This window comes from Pyrgilauda ruficollis, unplaced genomic scaffold, assembly GCF_017590135.1.
Source record: "Pyrgilauda ruficollis isolate IOZ18807 unplaced genomic scaffold, ASM1759013v1 scaffold15, whole genome shotgun sequence".
Lineage (NCBI taxonomy): Eukaryota > Metazoa > Chordata > Aves > Passeriformes > Passeridae > Pyrgilauda > Pyrgilauda ruficollis.
The window spans coordinates 412,603-436,942 of record NW_024513654.1 but is presented as its reverse complement, the minus strand read 5'-3'; the positions used below and the strand labels follow the sequence as shown (position 1 = coordinate 436,942).

The 24,340-nt window shown below is 54.8% G+C and overlaps 1 protein-coding gene across 2 annotated transcripts in view; it reads right to left on the bottom strand.

Moving 5' to 3' along the window:
- Nucleotides 1-24,302, bottom strand: part of STK32C (serine/threonine kinase 32C) — a 65,162-nt gene extending 40,860 nt beyond the window's left edge. For both annotated transcript variants that reach the window (XM_041461613.1, XM_041461614.1), the window contains exon 1: nucleotides 24,154-24,302. In XM_041461613.1, coding sequence (XP_041317547.1) covers nucleotides 24,154-24,238 — 85 coding nt within the window. In that variant the 5' untranslated portion in view covers nucleotides 24,239-24,302. The remainder of the gene's footprint in view (nucleotides 1-24,153) is intronic.
- Nucleotides 24,303-24,340: the final 38 nt, after the last annotated feature.

Here is a 24,340-nt window from a genome sequence, read left to right as displayed (position 1 = left end):
GAGAGTCCTCTGTGCACAAAGGCAGAGCTTGGGGATGTTTTGCACCCGTAGAATCCTCAGGAGACTCTTTTGAGTGACTTTAATGAGACACAGATTCTCCCAGCAAGGCTCTGGAAGTGCCATCCCATCGCAGCAGCTGGGTGCTCAGGCTGGTTTGGCACAGGGACGTGCCCTAAGGCAGCCCCAGTGACAGCCCAGCACCTTCCAGCAGGGTGCCAGCCCTGCAGCGCCCAGCCCCTGGCAGAGGCCAGTCCCTGCAGCCTGGCTGTGCTCCGGGATGCTGTTTGTTTGTGATTCATGCCACCACAGAGGGGTGCTGATCACAGAGCACAGCTGCCCTGCCATATGCAGTGGATTAATTACTGTATCATTTGTTCCCATGGCAGGTCAAAGAGATCATTACCAACTCAGGAACAGAGTGCTAATAATAGTATTGCTCCCAACCACATTCCAGCATTCAGCTTGTTCCGATTGTTGGGCTCAATAACAGCTTACACTAATTCCCACCAACTTTGAACACACGTGTATTGAGAAGTTCACACTCAAACAGCACACATTCTAATTCACAGCAGGATTAACTCTTCATGCTTTAAACTTAATTACATGCAGTCAGGTGGCTCTTGATGTTCCTTCCTCCTTAGCTAAACCCAACGACACACATTTAATGATTCCTGTGTACATTCACTGATGGAGCTAATTAGGACTCCTGGGGGGCCAAGTGCAACTTTTCCAGTGTTGTCTAAACTGAAAACAAAATGTTCCAGAAGCCACGCTGTGCACCCAGGCTCTGCGACACAACTCGCTCCTGTGAGTCTGCAAAACCCGGCAATGTTTGCTGGGAGAAAGGAAAAAAGCTCAGAAAAGTGCTGCCCGCAGAATCATAGAATTGTTTGGGTTGGAAAAGTCCCCTGAGACCATCAAGTCCAATTGCACCTCCAGCAGTGCCAAGGCCACCACCAACCCATGACCCCAAGTGCCACATCCACACGGCTTTCAAATCCCTCTGGGGATGGGGACTCCAGCGCTGCCCTGAGCAGGGCTGGGCAGCCCTTTCCATGGAGGAATTTCCCTGATACCCAATATAAAGTCTCCCTACAGGTGTTAACAGCCCACGCAGTATTTCTGCGGGCACTCCCAGACCTTGTGAGACCCTTCTGCCCGGGCAGCAGAGGCAGGAGCGCAGGCACAGCAGCACTCCGGGGTGGCTCTGAGCACGCGTGCCCGTGCCCCGAGGTGTGTCCCAGCCAGGCAGTGGGCACACAGCGGGCATGGCCCGGCAGGCAGCACTGCACAGCACACTGCTCCTGGAAGCTCAGCAGACTCCTCTGGCATGGACCGACGGCCCACGGGAGCAAACATCTGCAAGGCTGAAGCCACTGAGAAAAGCAAGGCAGGATCTGCGTGTGCCCAAGAGCTGCTGGAGCTCTCTGTTAAACACTGGGCTCTGTGACCACAGTACCAGCAGTGCCTGTTTGGAACAGCCTCGGGGAACCCTGCTCTGAGAAACTGCTCAGCTGCCTCATGAGTCTGCAAAAAGAAATACTTCAAACCATTACACTGCTATCAAGATACTGCTGATTAAAGGATGACTCCAAACTCAGGGGACCGCGCCAGCAGCTGTGCACCCCTCTGGAACCCAGCCACAGCCCCAGCTCCTGTGCACGGGCAGAAAAGCAGCAACAGACTCCTGTGCTGCTCCTCAGCCAGCCCATGGATCACCCTGTCCATGTCCAGCTGGGACCATGGCCATGTGAGGGAGGAGATGCCCGGGGTCACCGTGCCCAGGTCCAGTGGAACATGGCCATGTGAGGGAGGACATGCCCAGGATCACCGTGCCCAGGTCTCGGGATCACCGTGCCCAGGTCCAGGTGGAACATGGCCATGTGAGGGAGGAGATGCCCGGGATCACCGTGCCCAGGTGCGGGCAGGAGTGCTGCCCGGGGAGAGGAGCCGTCCCACGGCAGAGCCCAGTGCCCGGTGGGGGCACAGTGGGAACCTGTCAGAAAGCCACCAGGACCCTCCTCCCAGCTCCTGGAGACGGAGGCCACGGGAAGCCAAGTGGAGCTGCACGGGAAAAGCCCAGGATCAGCGTGACGGTGACAGACGAGCAGACGGTGTCACCTGGCGCTGAGGGCTCGCGGTCCATGTCACCGCGATCTGTCCTCCCGGTGATGCGGCTGCTGATGTGCTGGATTCACAGCAGCCCCCCTCTGCTGTGACGGTGTCGCTGTGCAGCCGCTGCACACCCAAACCTGCACGCTGGAATGGCAGATTTTCACAGAAGCAGGGCAGCCCTCACAGCTGGGGGCTCGGGGCTGTGCCGGGGCTGGCACCCTGCTCCTGGCACACACTGTCCACCCTCGCTCTCAGCAAACCAGAGCGGTTAAACACAACCCCGCTGGCAGCCCGCACGTTCTCTTATGGCCCAGCAGCCTCTCCAGCCTGGCCACAGGGCAGGAGCCCCGTCTGCCTGCCAGCAGAGTGCACAGTGAAGCCACACCATCAATCAACCCCAAAACAGGAAAAACCTCAAACCCGGCATCCAACTGATGCCAAAAGCACACAAGTAAATAGACAAGGGAATGAACTCCTATGAAACACCATAAATACAACTCTGAAATCCCAAAATAAGCCAATGAAGCCCTGTCTTTGCTCAAACTAGTGCAATTACCCCCAAAGGAAACAGAAGGGAGGAGACATTCTCAACAGGCAGGTGGGGACAGCACTGGGGGCCATGCCACCCTCTCACCTGCCTGTGACACTGCCCAGATCCCTCCCCCATCTCCTCACACCCCGTCTGCTTTCCCTACAGCTGGGTCACATCTTTTGTCACGCATCTCACTGTGAACAGCAGTGAGAAACATCAAATTCAACAAATTCCTGATAAACCATAGAATCAATTGAATGAAATCAAAACCTTTCCCTTCTCTCAGCCTCTGTTTTCACACTTGACATCTCGAGCATTTTCCAGTTAGATTTAATGAAGAGAAAGTGTTCTCTTTTTTATTCCCTGAAGGCAAATACTATTTTCTACCTCCTGGGGAAAAAATTGTTCAAAATCTACTTCCTTTTGATCAAGGAACGGAGAGAAAAAGACTAAATGTTTCTTAAATTAGCCTACTAGTATCCAGAAATATCAAAAAGCCATTATAATGGATACATATATATCTTCATACAATGGAGAACATGTACATTTGCTGCCAGAGGAGGGGCCAAGTGCTGTGCTCATGGTAAGGATGGAGCTCCAGTGTCTGACAGGCACACAGATACACCCTTCCTAGGAAAGCTGTGAGAGCACAACCTGCTTGTCCCTTCCAGCTGGGAACCAGCCTCCTGCCACAGCCTCATCCCAGCACAAACGATACTTGTGGGGCCAAAGGGAAAAAAACCGGGAAAAATCGTTCTGCATTTCCAAAAATTCCTCTTTTTCTTGCATTTTCCTCCTCTTTGTGTGGCAGTTTTCCAGGAGGTCTTTAAACTGCTAGAATGCCCTGTGCAGAATGAAGCCCGTCAGCGCCTGGTGCTGGGATCACAGCAAGGCTCTGAGTGCTGGGAGAAGCATGCTCCCCTCCACCGCCCTGTGCTGAGCCATTCCCCACCCAGCTGCACCTCAGGGACAGAATTCCAGCAGGAACAGAGCAGTGAAATCAGAGCCTGGCCCCAGCACTGCGCTGAGCAGAGCAGAAGCTGCCTGCCCCCAGAGCCCCCTCCCCACGCAGCTGCCCAGCAGAGCCTGCTCGTCCCCACCACCGAGACCCAAATCCCACCAGCAGAGCAGCACGCCAGCTTCTCCTGTGAACAACAGCAGCGCCTCAGCCACCTGTTTGCAATCCCTGCAAAGCATCTCCAAGGGAAACAGAACCAAGTGCTGACACTGAATCATCCCCAGACAGGAACCTCTCCACACGAGGCCCTTCCCAGCTGCTTCAGGCAAACCAAGGTTGACTTTGCATATACGTAGGCATTTGTTTTTCCTTTAAAAACTGCCGTGTTAACTGCTGGCTGATTCCTCTGGCTCTGGCAGGAGCTGCAGAGTCCAGAGGCAGCTGCTGCTGCATCCCCAGTGCGGGAGGAGATGCTGGTCCAGCCTGTTATTTTTTTTTAATAAATATGTAATTTACAATATTGAACAAAATATGGAATAAATACCACTTGTCACTATCCAGTGCTACAACTTCCCTTAAGCCTGTAATTACTTAGAAAAGCCTTTCACTACTGTACAGATCTCCCACAGATTTTCTCTCAGTAAGTTCAGGCTGAAGCTGATGACTGTCAGCCGAAAGACAGGAGCTGATTTCAGTCTGTTTATCCTCCAGATTGATCTGTCCCACAGACGAGGAGAAGAAACCAACTGGATGTTATTCCTGTTTACTGGAAGTCCTCCAGCAGCTCCAGCCCAGGCTGGCGTGGCCGTGCAGGTCACACTGCCCAGTCCCCTCCGGCGATGGCTCCCACGGGGATGCCAGGTGCCACACGGACAGGGGATGGCAAGGACACAGCTCATCCCCCAGGTGGGAACGGCCCCTGAGCCAGGAGCCTGCTGCGCCCCATCCCGCCCAGCCCTGGGGACAGTCCCCGAGGGTCCCCAGCCAGACACACCTCACTCCCCTCTGGTGGCCCGGCCACTGCTGACCTTGTCGAGATGGCTGCCCGAGGTGACAAAGCCCAGGGGACACGAGGGAGGCTCCTGGTGCCGTTCCATGGCTCACACCCCGCCCCGAGTGCCACCAGCTGCAGAGCCACGGAACGGGCGCCAGTTTGCATCTTTAAGCATAAGGTGTTTTTCCATGTATTTTGGGCAAGAAGTACTCAAAATGCATTAATGTCTTGCTCTGTTAACAAAGAAACTATGGCAACACACACAGAGCTGCCAAGAGAATTACTGAAACAAGGTTTAATAGTTAATAAGCAGCCAGATGATGTCAGATTCATCTATTAAGACCAGTTTATATCTGCCTATTAGAACTTAATGTCCCAGAAAGTTGGGCTGGCCAGGATTAAATAGTCTTCCTTTTAGCCCAATTATCAGCAATAAAACCAATTTTCTAAAGAATAGGGTAGAGTTATCCAAAGTGTGGCCAGACCAAGCCTGTATTTTGTAGCATGCCTATAATGTTCCTTTTGTTAAGGAGCAATTTTCTAGATGTCAGAGATGTGAATCAAAATTTAATGTGTGTGCGTGTGTGTGTTATGGAAATGGCAATTGCAGCAGTTGCTCGCAGCACACCCCGACTGCCAGGCTGCACAGGAAACCAAAAGCTTTTATTCCCATTTATGCCAGTGCATTTCTGAGTGTGCTGGAATTGTTCTTCTTTCTAATTGAGGTGATCAACAATTCTTAAGAAATAATTTTCAGCAAAAATTAGTTTCTAAAATGGAATAATGAATATTTTATGGAAAAGCATTAAGTTGCAGACACACCTGCAGCGGGTTTTGTTTACCTAGCTGGCCATACCCACCATGAGAGACCCTGAGGTCCCCACAGCTCCTCATGTGGTGCTGGCCCTGGGAGCCTGCCCCATGGAGCTGGCTGTCCATGCCATCAGGAAACCTCCCACAGCCTCCAACCACTGCGTCCTTGCTGTCTGTTAAAGTTATTAAAAACAGCTGGTGCTTGTTTCGCTGCTGATGGAGATGCAGCAGAAGGTGCCTCCCTGCCCCTGGCCCTGTCTGGTCCCAGAGCAAGGCCAGCCTTCCCAGCTCGAGGTCCCTGGGCACAGTCCAGCTCTGGGCCCTCCCCACGCTGCTGCCACATCAAGGCTTTACTATGGATCACGCACCCCAGCTCCAGGCACAACTTCTGTTCTTGCAGAGCTGCTCTCTAACCAGTTTCCTCCAAATCCCTCACGCCTGCTGCTGCTGCCATGGCCAGAGATGCCGCAGCTGCAGGAGCATCCATCCCCTCAGACTGCCTGACACTCTGCTCTGCCTCTGCCGTGCTCTATTCTTAGCAACTCTCAGATCACCAATGCTTGAAACCATCTCATCTCTGACCTACCACATCTTCTGCGACTTTCCTTCATTTCAGTCTCCAGCGCTGCTTCCCCTGAAATCAATCAGAAACTCTCAAAGCTTTCAGAGGCAAAGGCAGGACATTATTTCTGGACAGTTCCCCGCTCTCTCCTGATTATGCCTGACTCCTTCCGCTCCCCTCCCCTTACGCTCAATGCAAAATTAAAATCTCTGGCAAAAAACTCCTCCTGCACTTCCTAAAGCTTTTTGTACATCCATCTCTAACCGTGGCATCCAGCACTAGAACTTCAGCTGACCCAGAGGAGCTGCCAGGCGTTCGGAGCCAGCCCAGGAGACACTGGGGAACGGGGTGTTCCCCCAGCACCCCCTGGGACCAGCCCTGGCTGCCCAGGCAGGAGCAGAACCAGCAGCCACCTGCCACAGCTGCCCCGAGCCCTGTGCACTCCCTGCACGGCGGCTCTGCCTCACTGTGCTCAATTTGAACACATCTGGCACCTTCACAGCACAGCCCCGGGACTGGAAAAGAGGCGTTGGAACAGTGCTCCCAGCAGAGCGGGCTGGTCACGGGCACGTGGGACGGGGTGTCACCTGTGGGAGCCTGGGCTGCACACCTGGGCAGCCCTGCTCTTCGGGAACACGAGGTGTGAGATTTAGAGGGATTTCTCACGTGTACACAAGCCCTCGGCCCATTGAACAGCTTTAAAAGACTCAGCTGCTCATGTGAACATCATGGCAGAGACACGGAAACGTTCTCTTCTCTGTGAAGTGAACAGCTGAGGAACTTGCACCAGATGGACCGTATTTGGATCTCTCTCTCATAAATACAAGATTCACCATTTGGAATTACACGAGAGGAGCAGCTGTCCATTGTCCCACTTGGAGGGGTTTTGTTCATCAAATAAGCAGAAGCCAGGTCTCTGTGGAAGGAAAATCACAGAACCCCAGAGTCCCTGCGGCTGGAAAATCCCTCCCAGCCCACGGGGTGCCAGCTGTGCCCATCCCCACCTTGTCCCCAGCCCAGAGCTCTGAGTGCCACCTCCAGGGGACACCTCCAGGGATGGGCACTCCAGCCCTGCCTGGGCAGTGCCAGTTCCTGATCCCCCTTTCCATGGGGCAATTCCTGCTGTGCCCACCCTGAGCCCTGGCCCAGCCTGAGGCCGTTCCCTCTGCTCCTGTCACAGACTGCCAGTCCATGCAAGCACAGAAAATGTGTCAGTGAGCCCCTGATTCTCTATTACCAAGGAATCAGAACAATGATTATTGGAGATTTAAAACCAGACAAGGCTCCTGCTCAGCCAGAGTCCTGTCATTTTGTCCCAAGAGCAGTGGCACTGGAAGGGGTACAGCTATTCCCCTGACCCTGCACAAAGGAAGGGCTGGAATTTAGGGAAGGTGGCTTTTCCTGTCCGTATTTTGTTACACAAACCCCACAACAGCTACAAAAATAAGCAATAAATTAAACTGCAACCGAATCTATTGTCTTTATTTATGATAAATCATGAATTGCTGTATTATGGACACTCATTAAACCCAGAAGGCTGCTAAATAAAATGTATCAACACTCAGAACTCCCTGACCTAGTGCCCACATAATTTAATGCCAGACTTCCATGACTCCAGCGAGGCCAGCAGCAGGCTGTGCCAGGAGGATTTGGGTCCTGCTGGAGTAGGCGTAGAGGGAGCATAAATCTAAACTAGGGATGAGATGACTCAGTGGAGACCGTTCGAATGAGGCAGGCGATAAAAATACCCGAAAGACGTAAGGCAAAGCTCAGAAACACTCCTGTGGTTCTAAACCAGCACGGCTGGGCCATGTTTCCTCACTCGCTGCCAAAGCCAGCTCTGCAGAGAGACAGGGACAGGCTGGGGCGAGCCCTGGCGGGGCCAGCAGGGCTCAAACCCTCCGAGCCCCCCGCCGGGCTCCGCACGCTCCCACCCCTGCCCGCTGGCACCCCTCTGGGGACACAGCTCCTGCCAGGGCTGCCCGGGAACGCTGGAACTGCTCGGAATGCCCGGGAGGGACTGCCAGCACAGAGCCAGGCGGGGGGGCTGCCACCCCAAAGGCACTGGTGGGCATCCCAAAGGCACTGGTGGGCATCCCAAAGGCACTGGTGGGCATCCCAAAGGCACTGGTGGGCATCCCAAAGGCACTGGTGGGCATCCCAAAGGCACTGGTGGGCATCCCAAAGGCACTGGTGGGCATCCCAAAGGCACTGGTGGGCATCCCAAAGGCACTGGTGGGCATCCCAAAGCACTGATGGGCATCCCAAAGGTGCTGATGGGCATCCCAAAGGCACTGGTGGGCATCCCAAAGCATTGATGGCATCCCAAAGGCACTGGTGGGCATACCAAAGGCACTGGTGGGCATCCCAAAGCACTGATGGGCATCCCAAAGCATTGATGGCATCCCAAAGCACTGATGGGCATCCCAAAGCATTGATGGCATCCCAAAGCACTGATGGGCATCCCAAAGCATTGATGGCATCCCAAAGGCACTGGTGGGCATACCAAAGCACTGATGCCCCCCCAAAAGCACTGATGGGCCCCCAGCTCCCCCCAGGACAGGGAGGAGCTGCGAGGGCCAGCCTGCAGCAGGGCTGCTCCCACAGCACATGGAGACACTGCCAGGGCTCTTCCCTTTCCAGACCAAACCCCTCCAAGAACGCACATTCATTTCTGTCAGGCTTCAGTTCTGGAGCAGAATAAGCCACCTTTATCTTATTATTTCAAAATGTAAATTTTCCATAGGAAAGTGGAGCTTCACCTCTTTCAGAAATAAGGATTTTCTCTCCATAATTGCCATTAAGTAATGGACACTCATTTAATTAAAGGCTTTTTGTAATTTGACAAGAATCTCTAGAAATAATTTCTCCCTCGAATTACCTCTTTGAGAGGTTTTCTGACAAGATGTAATTGAGAGACTGACCTCCACTGGGAGTGGGGGAGCTCACAGAGCCCTGTTTGGGAGCTTAAGGGTAAGGGCTGGGGGGATCTGAAACACAGGCAGTGGTCTCTTACACACTCCTGGATAACCCTGGAGTCCCAAAGCATTTTTTTCAGAAAGAATTTCAAACCCTTGCCTTAATCTGGCCTCGTCCCTGTCAATGGCCCCATGGAGTGAGGGGAAACAGGAACTGTTGCCAGAGAGAGTTTGAATTTCTTATTTTTAATTAATAACATCAAACATGTGCTGCACATTTCAATGGGATTTGAGAGACATGCTCATTGTAAATGATTCCTTGTTAACTAATTATGAAATGCAAAGTCATTGCCAATTTACCATTGCCAGACAATGCTACAGCTGCTTTCACACGACACAATAGGCTCAGGCTTTAAGACAGATTCTTCAAAGGCAGTAAGTGATGAGCAGGAAAATCGGGCCCTTTTCAGGATGGCAATTGAGGATCCCCACTGTTTTGAACAGAGAACTTACTCAGAGACTGAAATATTGTATTCCTGCTATGATACCTGAAGCTGCTGCCTCAAAGTCATTGAAGACACAGACGTGGTTTTCTCTCTTTTCCTATATTTCTGTTTCCTAGCTCACTCAGCCACTCTGGGTGACATCTCCGCTCAGCATCTGCCCCTTCCTCGCACACAGCACACGGACCCAGAATGCAGATGCTGGAAGCTGGGCTCCAGCTGACACCAGTTTCAGAGCCGAGGCTGCAGGCTGACAGTGTGTCTTTAATAACCATATCTCACATTAGCAGAACATCTTTGTTTATGCCTAACACACCACATGACATTCGGCAGTATATATGAGGAAGGAGTGTAATTAAATCTCTGGTGTAATTGTCAAAACAAACAAGCAACGTTTATTTTGCTCATTTGCTGATACAGATTTGCAGTGGAAATGAAGGAATGCAGGTGTTGGGTGGCGGACAGAAGGAGGCAGAGGGTGGTGGGGATGGGTGACCAGGGATGATGGCCGGGCACTGGGAGCAGCTGCCAGTGCCTCTGGCACATCCCGAGTTCCATGGGCATGGAAGAGCCATGGGGCAGAGCCAGTGTCACACAGAAATGGTAACGAGATCAGCTCAACAAGCACCCTGCGCCCCCACTAGAGTCCCTCAAAGAGCTCTCCTCTCAACTGCTCTTTAATTAACTGCCAGTAATTAGTGTCACTGGGCAGCCTCAGCAGAGTGCCTCTCAAAGGCGTCTCACCGCCCTCCAAAGAGCGTGCTTTAATTAGGAGTGATCTCAGCCAGGCTGCTGGGTCTGTGTGGCACCAAACCCACCTCCCTGGTGCTGACCCGCTGCTCACGCTGCACCAGGGCAGCCACGGGGCTCCCAGAGGGGGAACCAGCAGAGGATCTGTGTGAGCCTCCCTCCTGGAGCACACTGATCCCCCAACACCACCCACGGCACCTCCGAGCACCCAGGCTGGACACACAGAGCTTCGAGAGGCAGTGGGCAGCCACAGCACTGCACGGGAGAGCCCCGGTGTCACAGGGACCAGCACAGCGGGACGAGTTTCAAACCACGTGAAGTGATCAGTCCCAAAGAAGCACAAGCTCCAACAGCAGAACCAGGGACCATTTTCCCGCTCCCTCTGCCTCCTCCTCCAGTTCATGTCCCAGCACACCAGCTGCAGGGGTGCCTACCAGGACACCCACATGCTCCTGGTGCCAGACGTGGGCAGCAGAGCCCAGTGTGGGGGCCCAGCACAGCCTGGGGCTCCCAGCCCAGAGCAGCAGGTGGTCCCTGCACAGAGGAATGGGTCACTTCCACCCCTCAAACTGGCATCTGTAACACCTTGACACCCACGTGCCTTAAGAGAGGACTCTGTGACCCAAAGGGACACTCAGGACCAAGGACAAACCAACATGGCCTAAGCAAGAGCATCGCTGCTGGGCTGTGCTGGGACCACCTGGGCAAACACCTCTGTGCTCAGAGGCACCGAAACCATCGAGAGTTCACCTGCAGGCAGAGGTGTACCACATCCTGATGGACCAAACATCCCCTGGGAGCACCTGCAGGAAGGGATTGAGGTATGTAGGGCATGGATCTGACAACGCTGTACAGCTCCACTCGAGCCCAACACCAACAAACACTGCGTGTAGAGACCTACTTTGCAGCAAACCTTGTGCTGCATTAGCATCACGTTGAGACACAAAGGACTTGCAAGCAGTGGGGCTTCACTGAAAGGTTCATAAACAATCCTGGGGAATGGAGCTCCCACTTGGGTCCCGCACAGGAAACCTGATCTGTCTGCCAGAACAGCCCCAGCACACTCCTCCCAGCAGATCTCCGTGAGAACACCAGCGTGAGACACGCTGGGGCACCGGGGGCCAGAGAGGGAACCTGTGCGGACAGGTACACCCACGGTACGTCCCCATCCTACAGAAAAGAATCCCCTCTGCAAATATGTCTGTAATTGTGGCACCACGGGCAACGTGCTGTGTTTAATGACCATTCCTGGCTGCAGTTACAGATGTGGCCTCTCCCCACGCAGTGAGAGGGCTGTGGCTGCTGGCAGAGAGGAGGCTCTCTGGTCACACACACCCACAGCTCCGGGCAGGACGATGTCTGTATCCAGCTTTGGCCAAGGCCAGGGAGATTGGCACTAGCTGTGTGCTAATGAAACCCCAAAAGCTGGGGTGTCAGCTGCCCTGGCACACGGCTCTGCTCCTGCCTGCCTGTGGCAGGGCCACATCCCACGCCCCGCTGCAATCTCAGCAGCCTCGCTCACCTTCTTACTCCTTCACAGATCCTGACAGTGCTGTGCTTTGCTCCAGGCCCGGGCCAGGCTCCCAGGGCAGGGGTCTGGGGTGCAGGCACACACACACACACACGGGTGAGCGGCAGCCCGGGCACTGAGCAGAGAGAGGAGCAGAGCCCCGGCCAGCCGGGCACCGCCTGCCTCAAAGGCCCGCTCCTCTTGCTCTCTGTCTTTCTGCTCAGGGTAAATTTGGAAACAACAGACTATTTCTTTATATAGCAGCAGCCAACCTGTGGAAGCCAGCGCCCCGAGACTGCGGGAGAGCAGACTGCCAGCTGGCTGTCAGGAGCTGCCAGGCTGCACCAGCTCCGCGGGGCGGTGGGGACAGGCAGCGCCGGTCACGGCCCGCAGCAGGACAGCAGAGCTGCAGGAGCACACCTGGAGAAGGGCTGGGCTGGCTCAGGGACCCCGCCCGCCGCAGGTGCGGCACAGAAAGCCGAGGAGGGCTGCTCGGGGAACATGAGAGCAGAAGGAGCCGTGCAGCGGGGGCAGAGCTGCGCGGGGCTCCCTGAGGGCCGGCCCGGCCTGGCCCGGACCGCGGGCACAGCGGCCCTGCCCTCAGCCGCGGCCCTGCCCGTTGCCATGGAAATGCGGAGAATCACGAGCAGCACGAGGCGTCCCAGGGATGCACCAGCTGCTAACGCGGAATCCAACGCACTTTCTCACGCTGTAACCTCATCCCAGCCTCCTGCCACCGCACTACGGCGTCCTGCAGAGAAGGAGCCAGCCGGGAGAAGGGAAAACAACGGGGCTTTTGTACTGAAAGATCAGGACACGCTCACAAGGGCGCGCAAAGCAGACAGACCATGGCTAACTTCAGTGCCACAGCACAGGGGAAGGCCCTGACACTGTATTTGGCAGATTTAAAACATTAATTAATAGAAAAAACCAGCAATATTAATAATTAAGAACACTTTTGCAAGAAAGAGCCACATTAAATCCAGCCACCACAGGTAGCTCAGACCTGGCAGGTTTTTTCTCTGCACCCAAGGAGAGCCACAAAAGCTGCTCAGGGCAGAGAGAAGGAGCCACCCACACCTTGTCTAACTTTGTGTTCTAGGCAGCAACAAACAGAGAGCTATTGAGACAAAACTGCTGGGCTCACAGCAACAACCAGCGTGTGATGGGTCACACACAAGCATTTTCAAGTGAGAACTTAAAAACTGTTTATAACAAGACAGAATTCAGCATTCCCCCTTTTTTTTTTAAATCACACTAGAGGGTTTAAGAGGTCTGAGATAAACACAGGTCTTTTGGGGAACAACCTACCTCATTCTCTTTGATATCATTTATTTTATGTCTTCTGATCATCACTGCTTTTCCCAAATCTATCCAGAACCACTGCAGTTTTCTACAATATGTAACAGTCCTAGGACAACAACTCTTTGTAACACAGAGAGCCCAAGAATATTTTCTACAATCAGCTGCTTCTGGTTTTCCATCAAAAGAGGCTTTTACTACTTGCCACACCAGCAAATTCACTGTGGGCCATGAAAGACAGTCTTGTTCCTCCTGCTGTGTCACTGGGGCTGGTGACAGCTACCAGAACACTGGGAAAATACCCCAAAGAGTGAAACTGTGCACCAGCCATGCTGCATTTGAGCTGCAAGAGATGCAAGAGCAGAGACATTCCATTTGGAAATGCCATTTCCTTCTTTTCTAGCACTGCTGCACACACTGCACCGAAGGATGGTCTCTGCTGCAGCATTTCACACCATGGAGCACCAAAGAGCAAGTCAAAAAGAACAGAAAAAAATCTCCTGAAAAGAGCTGAACTGGCAGCTAGGGTCATTTCTTGGCAACTGGATGGATCAGCACCACGGAAATATGGTGGTGTCTGGTTTGGGGCTGTGGTTTTCAACACGGGCACACTGATGGCTGCACACCCTCCACCACCACCTCCTGCACGGCTTGGAGAGGCTGCTCAGGCCTTGGCACTGCCCGGGAGGGCTGGAGTGCCCATCCCTGCAGGTGTCCTGGGAATGCCTGGAGCTGGCACTCGGAGCTCTGGGCTGGGGACAAGGATGGGGCACAGCTTGGCTGGGAGGGCTTTTCCAGCCCCAGTGACTCCGGGATGCTGTGTGAAAAGCTGTTCCAAAAGGCAGGAGCCCTTCCTGTGCCCTCTGGGCGGTGAGCAGTGTGAGCGTGTGTGCGTGCGCTGCGCTGGGAGCTAATTCAGACATTCCCAGCTGAGACCGTTTTCCTCAGCCTTGTCAACACAGAGACGATGGCTTGAAAACAAACTCTGGATTTCCCTCTCGAGAGCAGCCACTGGTGGGGTGTGCAGGCTCCAGGGTGCTATTTCAGGCACACGGTCCTATCTTTGTCCCAGAGGCTCGTGAGCAGCAGACGTGCTCCCAAAATACCTTAGGCTGGATCAGGGGATGTGCTGCTCGGCAGAGCTGCTGCAGCAGCAGCTGCAGGGCTGTGGGAATGCTGCTTCTCCCCTGGCCCTCCCTCCTGTCTCGAACTCAGCTGAAGAGGGCAGGCACGGGGCAGCAGCTCACCAGGGGCTCCGAAGGAGCCCAAGTGCCCCAGGAGCTGCAGGGTCCAGGGCTGGTGAGCACTGAGGCAGCACCAACAGGGCTTTGGTGTCCCCAGGAGCACCGGTGTCCCCACAGGCAGGTCTGTCTTCTGCCACTCACTGAGCTGGGCAGGCATTTCCCACAGCTCTGGCAAAGAAGGAAAAATTAGGAGCAAGACAGTGTGAATGAGAGGGTATCACTCACACATGCTGGCAGTGACAGTAAATCTGGGAAGGAAAAAAGAACCACAAGAAAGTGTGAATATCTGAATATTTTGTTTGACCCCAGGTGGGAGCAGCGATCCCCTCTGGTGCTCCCTGCAGTCAACAACAAGCCTGTTCTTTCTTCTGGAGGTGTCAGAACAGATTCACCCCATGGGCAGAGCTCACCCGAGCTCACAGGAGCGGGGCTGGCCCGCCTGCACCTGCAGGACGGGTGGCACAACCACTCGGGATTCATTTCAACTCCACAAGAAGAGAGCAGACCCAAATTCACAGCAGATGTCAAACAGAATTATTCACCAAGTCCAAATTCTCCGGGGAAAGCAGACATCCTGCTTCTGTGATAAGGAATTCTCTGGAGCACAGCGATGTGCAGCTGGCTCCGGAGAGAAGGAGCATCTCCTGGCAGTGGATCAGCCACAGGGAGGGGGGAGGCAGGCCTTGCATTGCCCCCCTGCACTGGATGGGCACCTGGGGCTGCAGGGGCACGGCTGGCCCTGCGAGAGCCCCCTGCTCACCCTGCACAGCTCCTCGGGGCTGTGCTGGCTCAGCACCCCACACTGACCCCTGGGCACCAGGGCCAGCCGTGCCCAGGGCCACCGGCCCCGGGACACCCGCAGGGCAAGCCAGGGAACAGCCTGGGCACAGGGAGCAGGAGCAGGGCTGGCAGTGGAAAAACCCCAGTGAGCACAGCGAGCAGGAGGAGCAGAGTGGCCTCTGGAGAGAGCAGCGGGGGAGGCAGGGGTGCCTTTGGAGATGCCAGGCTAAGAGCATGGAAAAATCCAAACCAAGGCCAGAAGAAGCACTAGCTAAAATGATTTCCCAAGTAGTGCTGAGGGGCAACACAGACTGAACTGTTTGTTGATGTTATTCAGCCTTTTGATAAACAGAGGCAATTTGTTCTAGTTAAAAGAAACCTGCTATTTTTTAAATAAATTCACAGATTGATCTTTACATCAGAAAGCCATGTAGAGAAACACACAACAGGCTGAAACTATTCATTAATCAATCCCTAAGTTTGTCTGGCTGCAGCTGTGCTTGTTTTGACACCTGCTTGCGATGCTCCTGCTGTGGCATTTAACATGGAATAAATACCAGCGGAGCAGAGCAGCAGCCCCTGCCAGTGCCCCTGGCCCTGCACCTGCCCCACGCTGCTCCAGAGTGGCCACAGAGCCCCTGGGCTGTCCCTGCTTTAAGGGCACTCCGAGGGACCACGGAAGAGCCCCGGGCTGGGCTGGAGCAGCAGCTGACAGCTCAGGGCAGCTGCCGGGAGCTCAGAGCCCTGTGTGGGTCACACCTGGGAAGCTCAGAGCTCTCCGTGGGTCCCTCTTGGGGAGCTCAGAGCTCTCCATGGGTCACTCTTTGGGAGCTCAGAGCTCTGTGTGGGTCACACCTGGGGAGCTCAGAGCTCTCCATGGGTCACTCTCTGGGAGCTCAGAGCCCTGTGTGGGTCCCTCTTGGGGAGCTCAGAGCCCTGTGCTGAGCTCAGGGGCACAGCCCGCAGCCATGCCCGCTCTCCCCAAAACCTCCGGTGCCGGTTGCAGGGGAAGCAGCGCCCGCAGCAGAGCCAGCGTGTCACGGCCAGGCGCAGCAGGCACCCGGGGCACCGAGCCCTGGGCACTGTCACAGCCACGGGCAGCCCACCGAGCAGGGCTGACAGGGCAGCTCCAGCCCCCAGGGAGACACACAGCCAGCCAGGAGAGGGGATTGTTTCCTCCTGTGCTGAAGGTCCTGCCAAGCCTCCTCTGTGCTGGAAGAGCCACTAATCCATGCCAGTTCAAAGTTCTGAGCAAATCTAGAATCAGGCTTGAATGTGAAATCCTGGGGCCTGTTTGCATGTGTATGAATTATTCATGTGCTTACCATATGCAGCATTGAGCCTCTAGAGTGCAAATTATTTGGGACCAAGCTTTGGCCCTATTTTCTGCGAAGCATAAAGCACGTTTTCCAACAGTGCAAACAATCCAAACATAATGTGTATCATTTTCTGTGTTCCCTGCTGGCTGGGCTTGCCTGCCAGTTCCCATTAAGACTGGAACCAGTGCACAAAAAGCCAAGGTGCAGTACGTGGCTCCCCCGTGGACTCTGTGTCACTTGTTTCACAGGGCAGTCTAACATCTCTTGCACAGGAGGTGACCTATATCCTGTATCCCATATCCTGTATCCCCTGTCCTGTACCCCATATCCTTCTGACAGTGAAACACTGAGCATGTGGGTGGTGTCCAGCCAGCAGCAGGGCCCAGGGCAGATTCACCCTCACCCAGAAATGTCTCTCCTAATCCTCACGGAGATCTGCCTGCTCAGAGCAGTAACCTGAGCTCTAGCCCAAGCCTGCCCAGCCCACCTTTCTGACCTCTGTCAGACACCACAATTAAGAATACAGGAATTCCACACGGAACCAGCATGTGCCTTCTGATGACTGCCCCACCTACACAGCAATGCCATTATTGCTGGTGCTGGAAGTGTCTCAGCTCCTGGGTTCCCAAACACTCCAACAGGTTATTCTCAATCTAAGTTTCTTCCCAGTTTCTACCAAGTTACCCTGTTCCCTTGCTTTTTTTTCCCACCCTGGATATCTGAAATACTCATATGATGGCCTTTTGTTGCCACCACGTGATCCCTCTAAAATCCCAGGACACAAATCACACCCCAGGATTTTAAGCAGTGATGGCAGCTTTCATTGAGCTGTGCATTTTTCTTTGTCGGAGGGGGTTTTGGTCAGGAGAAACAATGAAAAGGAGAAAGAACCCCTTTTTCCAGAGCAAAGACAGCTCAGGCAGGGATGGAGACCCAAAGTAACACAGCAGTAGCTGCAGTGCTCCCACAGCCTCACTCTGCCCTCCCCACTCTGGGCGCTTCCTCCAGTGCTCCCATGCACACATTATCCATGTAAATTCAAAATATCACTTGTGTCTTTGGACAGCTCAGCTGTAACCAAATGCAGATTTGGACAATAAGGTAATTCTGTGCTGGGACAGTCCTTTGCAGGTTATCTTGGAAGTCACTCAGGCATCATCAGCCTCAGGAGCCCACCAGCTCTCTGCTGGAGCCACTAGAACCAAGTAAAGGTATTTTCTGGACTAACAGATGAAATTGATCAGCTTCCAGAAACATCAGCAAAGCTAAAAAGGCATTACATTGCAGTTTAATTTAATTTAATTACACAGCAGGGCTAACCATTGGCCTGTAAGGATTCACGGGCACAGGCAAAGCAGCAAGCCACGCAAGCCTGAACATCACTCAGTGCCTGCATGTGCTCAGCACTTCAGGTACTGGGAGAGCCCTGAGCAGCACCTGAGATGTAAATGAACACATCAACACTCGCACATGTCACACCTCATTGCTGGCAGCGCTCAGAGACAGCTGCTCCCACACACCCCAAGCACTTCTAATTTTCCATGACTGTCACCGAAAGCAATTTAATTCCTGAAGAACAGTGGCAGAGGGAAAGGGGACACTGACATTTCTCTTCTCTTGTGCAGAGGAGCCGAGCTGCTCCCAGGCTGTCCCCACACCATTTCAGGAGACAAGCACCAAGCCAGGCGCAGCCAGCACGGATCCCCTCGCTGGCACACAGCTGGGCAGGGGCTGGCACAGCCCACAGCTGGGAGGGACACCCCGCTGCCAGCCCTGTGCCACGCTGGTCCCCCAGCCCAGCTGGCACCGGCGGCTGGCAGCGATGATTAGGGGCTGGTTTGGGACAGGACGTGCAGGCAGGCGTGGACGCTGCTCCTCAGCAGCCCCCGCAGCCGTGAGAGGCTGCACAGCCTGCTGAGGGACCCTGCCTTCCCAGCCGGAGAGCAGCTCCACTGAAAAGAGAAGCCAGGCCTGCTTGTACCCCCGGGCTGCCGTGAACCACGGGCTCAGTGTCCCCTGTGCCAGCCACGCTCAGAGAGCCCCTGCGCCCACAGGGGTGCCAGCCCGGCCCTGGCACAGGGCACAGCACCGCTGCCGGTCAGCAGGGCTCCATTCCAGGCGTTCCCACAAGACACAAAGCAATATTCAGAAGGAAGCACAGGCTCTCCCAGCCCGCGTGGGCACACACCAGCTCCACACCGCTCCTCCCCTAATGCGAGGCACCGAGAGCCCAGCCAGCTGCCTCACCCTTCAGCAGCCCCGCTCGAAGGGTGAGGTACCACTCTGCACAGAGAGCAGCTTTCCCCGTTCCTGGGGAGGTTTCCCTTGCCAAGTGCTGCCCACTGCCACTGCAGCGGGCTCGGCAGGCGGTGACCTTGTGCTGCCCGCAGCCAGCAGCGACAGCACGGCTCTCCAGCCACAGCTGCCCCTCTCCACCAGCTCCATGTCCTGGGACCTGCAGCCACTGGGAATGCCAGCCCCACCGGGAAGGTCACCACGCCAGCACTGGGCACCCACGGGAGGGTGGGCAGATCCCCAGCCACGTGCTCCTGCACGTCATTCCCAAATCACAGGGAGCCCATTCCAAGCTAGTCATGAGGACTGTGGCCTCCACAGAATACACCAAGTATTAATCTGATTTAATATTTCACTTGAACAGTACTTCCAGTGACTTTTCCTTGATTGCCCTTGTCCCTCCCTATCCATCAAATGTCCTTCAAATTGCTGTTGTGTTTGTTTATTTTTTGTTACTCCAGCTCCAGAACAGTCTCGGCTGCCCTGAGGACTCATTTCACCCTGATCTCCTCTCCTCAGATCTCCCACAGACACACGAGCCCCTCGAGAATGGCTTTTCTTCAGACTTGAGCCAGCACTGCTGCAAAGGGACCACAGCCAGCAGAGCGGAGAGGGACAGCACAGCCATCAAACAGCTCACAGCCAGTAACCCCCATACTGCCCACGGTCCCACACACCTCCATGGCTTGAAATTGCTGGATTCCCAGGATTTAAGCTATTTCTGCATTACATGACACACTGCAAAGCTTCACGGCCAGGAAAGTTCTCCGTGTGTGGCGGGAATGAGGGGCAGTGGCCAGGGACAGAGACCCCACGGAGGGCGAGTCCCTGGGCAAAGCATCCCCGAGCCGGGGGCAGCCGGAACAAAGCCCTGCTGGCAACGCTGAACACAGCTTTGCTGACACCTCCTTGCAATTCCCACTCCCTCCTCCCCCCGCTTGCCTTCCTAGCTACCACTTTGATAATACAGAAAGGCTTTTTTCCCTTGTGTTTAAATATCAGGGAAGGCATCTGTGCTCCCAACCCACAGCCATGGAAGTCAGGCTGGGGGAAAAGTTCTCACTGCAGTCTGAGCAGGGAAGACTTCAGTCAGTGGTTTGCAGAGCATGGAAGCTTAACACATCTGTATCTGACCCCAAATAAGTAGTATTTGGGATTTTACAACTGCCTTACTGGGCACTAGACCATAGATTTCCAATGAAAGGGCAACGTTTCCTGCCCAGGGCTTGCAATCACCACCCAGCTGAGGTGACAGTCGGGCTCTGTGAGGAGCAGCCAAGCTGGCAGGAGCATGGCCAGCAGCAGGGACAATGCTCAGGGGACCAGGGGACCCCTGGGGGACCAGGCTGCTTTACCAGGAGAGCACCACTCGTGAGCTACAGAACTGGAAACATGTTCAAAAGTTGATTTTGATGCAAGTAGGATAAACACAGGCGCCTGCACTGACCCCCTTACAAAACACCATCTGCATTCTGGCAGAGGCAAACAAGGGATGGGGGGAAAAGTGATTGAGACAAAATACTAACCATGATGAAAGTCACTGGGCTGCACCATTAAAACCTTGTACATCAGCAGAAAAAACGAATTCAGCATCAGGACATGGACAGGAACCCTGGGCCACTCGCCTCGTGTCAGCGAGGGGAGGCACAGCAAAGCACAAAGCAGCAGATGGCTTCACAGATTCTCATGTATATTTACACACAGTTTTTTTAGTAAACCACTTTGATTCAGGAGAAACCACATCCAAAATGCACTCTTGAAATTCCTCTTCAGACATAATTGCATAGAGAGATAAATCTCGCTGTGGTTTCCCCCCTCTCCCATGTAACAAACTGTGGGCAATGCTAATAGCACTAAGTGTGCCCTGTATTTCCTCCTGCTCTGCCCCAGCGCCCAAGCCCAACAACTCTGCTAAGCGTTTTTCAGATATCTGGGTTGAAACATTCCCATTGGCTTCACAATTACAGGTTTTCCTCACCTGGCATAAAAAATAAATTTTAAAAAAAAATAGTATTTTTTTTTTTTCTTCTAAAAAGGAGGGAGATGTCAATAAAACTTGCTTGGCTGTTTCCCAGAACAAGAGCATAATTCCTGCCCAAATGACAAACAAGCCTCATGACTTCCATGCCTCCTCTCTCTCTCCAGCTCCTGCCAGGAGGGGACAGCCGGGGGGTCGGGCTGTGCTCCAGGGAACAGGGACAGGAGCAGAGGGAACGGCCTCAGGCTGGGCCAGGGCAGCTCAGGGTGGGCACAGCAGGAATTTCCCCATGGAAAGGGGGATCAGGAACTGGCACTGCCCAGGCAGGGTTGGAGTGCCCGTACCTGCAGGTGTCCCCTGGAGGTGGCACTGAGTGCTCTGGGCTGGGGACAAGGTGGGGATCCTTTGGTGGGCACAGCTTGGATTTGATGATCCTGGCAGTTTTTTCCAACCCAAATGATTCTGTGATTCTGTGAGACACCCCAGTGCCCCATGCCCTGCACAGAGACACATCTCAGCCAGCAGACAGGCAGTGCCCACCCTTCCTCTGGGCTGGAGAGCAAATCCACTCTCGAGTGAGGAGTTTTTTGAAAATACTTACAGGTACAAAAAACAGCCCCTGAAAAGTCCCTGCAGACAAAGGTGTGTTTTTCCTGATGGAAAACAGCCCACAGTGGTAATGCAGAACCCACAAACCTGCTACGATTCACTCCAGCTCACTGAGCCCACCTTACTCCAGCACACCACAACTCCGAGTGCTCCACCCTGCAGCCCCTCTGTTCTTTTGCCTTGTTTTCTTCTTCCCATACTTTTCTCCTTGCTCTGTTTTTCCTCCTTCCCCTCCATTCATTAACTTTCTCTGCTCATGAACGGGGTACAGTGCACCTCGCCAAACCCCAGCTCTCACAAAGGCATCCCTGGGCAGTATCTCAGCTGGGCAGGCTGCAGCTCCCTCCCAGCTGATGGATGTGCAGCTTGCCAGCTTTTCCGTGGGACTGGAACCAGCTGCAGCAGCGGCTCCCACAGCCAGAGAAACCCATCTCCCTCACGCCAGGGCTCCCTGGAAGCACACACAAACACACAGGCACTGTCCTCTCACAGAAAGGCAGCTCTCCCGTTAGCTGAACCCCAGCTGTGAGCAGCCCAGAAATCCCTGGCAGGCTGTGTGTGCAAGCAGGGAGCAGCTCGGCGGGCACCCCAAGGGGTCTGACACGTGGGCTGTGCCCCCCACACAGCACCAGGCACACCTGGCTCACCTGGCACCACGGCCTCGGGAAGGCTTCTGAACGGGGAATGGGGATGGGAACACCACAGCAGCCAGGAGGGAAGCAAGGAGGGAGCAGCACAGCTGTGTCCTGGGCACGGCTCCCCGGAGCCCAGCTCTGCACCGCCCTGGCCCTGGCTGGAGCAGGAGCCAGCCTGGCTGAACCAGCACCAGCTTCCCTCTCTGCCAAAGAACAAGCCCAGGAGCACTGACAGAAAAGATGCTGAAGAAGAGGAGAGGGTTGAGGGAAGGTCCTTAGGACACACTCTGGAATACCATGTTTACCCTCGGAGTCAGACCCAGAGAGCTCAACCCACACCCCCCCCAAGGACAGCAGCAGCCCTCCCAGAGAGAGGGATGTGACACAGGAGCTCCTGCACTGGTCCAGAGGAGATCCAACAGCAGCTGGGGCTGCACAGGCGCAGGCTGAGGAGAAATGGCAATTCTTAACAGAGGGGAAACAGTGGAGAACCCTCTGGAGCCAGGCGTTTCCCACCAAGAGAGGGCAAACACAGCACTGCTGTCCCCCAGGACATCCCCCGCCGCTGTGACAGGAGCCAGTGACTCAGTGGAGTCCCAAAACCAGTCCCCAGGAAGTCAGGGACAAAGACTGGAAGGTCTGTAATGATTTGGAGTACGATCTTAGTACTGGTTGTGTTACTAGTGGCTACAATAAATGTTAACCTTCTATTTACATACACCGTGACAAATTAGCAGGGGTTATCTGCTGGATTTCAGCAGTCAGGCTCATCCTTGTGCAGAGATCCATCACAAGGAACCATGTATGGGCAAAATCTGACATACCAAATGGCCTTTTCCTTTTTATATTTTTAATTGATTTCTCATTATACTGTTGTCACTAGTAACTCTTAGACATTATGTCACACACAAACCCAAGCATCAACTGGCTTCTTTATCTAAGGAAGTTATTGGGATGTCTTAGGAGATCACCATAGCAACTGTGCCATGACAGTAAATATGAGTTCACTGGAACAACACTGTAATTGCTCTGAGCACACTCTAACAAGGAATTATGGAAAGGCAGGAGATATCAAGGAAGCAATGTGCCAATAATTGGGACACAGGGAAAGCGCTGATTGAAAGTACCTGGAGAGGTGTTCCCAGGCTCCTGCCAGCAGCCGTTCAGCTGCAGAGCTCACTCACCCTGGCTGCCTGCACACAGGCTCAGGGCAGAATTAAAAGCCTCTCAGAAAGAAATTTTGTTTTCAGAATGTAATTGCAGTGAAGCCTCCGATTTAAGTGTCTCTACTCGGCTTGCTCAGTGTGAATTGCTAATAAAAACTTGTTGGAGAAATAACCAGCTCTTGTGCCAGGAAGTTTGCCTGATTTAACCCGTCAGCTGCCAGAGCAGCACAGACAGGTGTGGTTCCCTCACCGAGGGAATTCCAGCACACCCTGACCCTCACATCACTGCACTCAGACCCACACTAACACATCGAACCCCAGGTTTATCCAGTGCACAGCTCCAGCACCCCACACACACAGGGACTTTTGTGTGTGCTCAGTTGATGCCACAGGGCCAACGCAGCATTCAGGAGTGCCCTGGCCACCCGGCACCCGGCTGCTGGCCCGATGGCTTTCCCGACTCTTCCCCACCCAAGTCAAAGTTTCCTTCCTTTGCTCCTCTGAAATTTCACCCTACACCCACGATTTCTAATGCAACGGTGGCATTTCACGGCGTATTCCTAAAACTCCCCACCCAAGCTCGTATTTTGGGGAAAACCCCAGAGCAGCTTTCTGCACCGGCAGCAGTGCTCGGTGCTGATGCCGGCGGCACTTGGCCCTTCCTCGGTCCAAGCGGGGCTGTCGGTGTCCAGACTGAAACTCCGCTGCTCGGCTGTGCCCTCGCCACCCCCTTCCCAGCCCCCGTTTTAACGGCGGCCGCCCCGTGCCCGCGGGGTGTCCGTGGGCAGGGTCCCCGCGTCCTGCGGGCAGGCAACGCCGGCCGGACCCCGCCCCGGGCACGGCCCCGCCGGGGGACCCCAGTGCCGGGCGGGGCAGCTCGGGACCCCGGGACGGGCACCCCGGGACGGGCACCGCGGGATGGGCACCGCGGGATGGGAACGGGGGCACCGCGGGATGGGCACCCCGGGCTGGGCACCTCGGGATGGGCACCGCGGGATGGGAACGGGGGCACCGCGGGATGGGCACCGCGGGCTGGGAACGGGGGCACCGCGGCAACGGCGCCGCCGGGGCAGGGCAGGGCAGAGTGTCCCGGAGCTGGACACCCGGGCTGGGCAGGGCAGAGCATCCCGGGCAGGGCGGGCACCCCGGAGCATCTCGGTCCGCACTCACCGTCCTCCCGCTCGTCGAAGACGGGTCTCTTGGAGGAGGAGGCGCTCGCTCCCATCCTCTTCTTCCACTTGCTCCAGTGAAACATCGGGGCAGGCGGCTGGCATGCCCTGCGGCCTCTCTCCGCCGGCCCGGCGGCTCCCGCGGCCGGCCCCGCCGCCGCCCTCAGCCGCCCCGCGCCCCGGCGCCG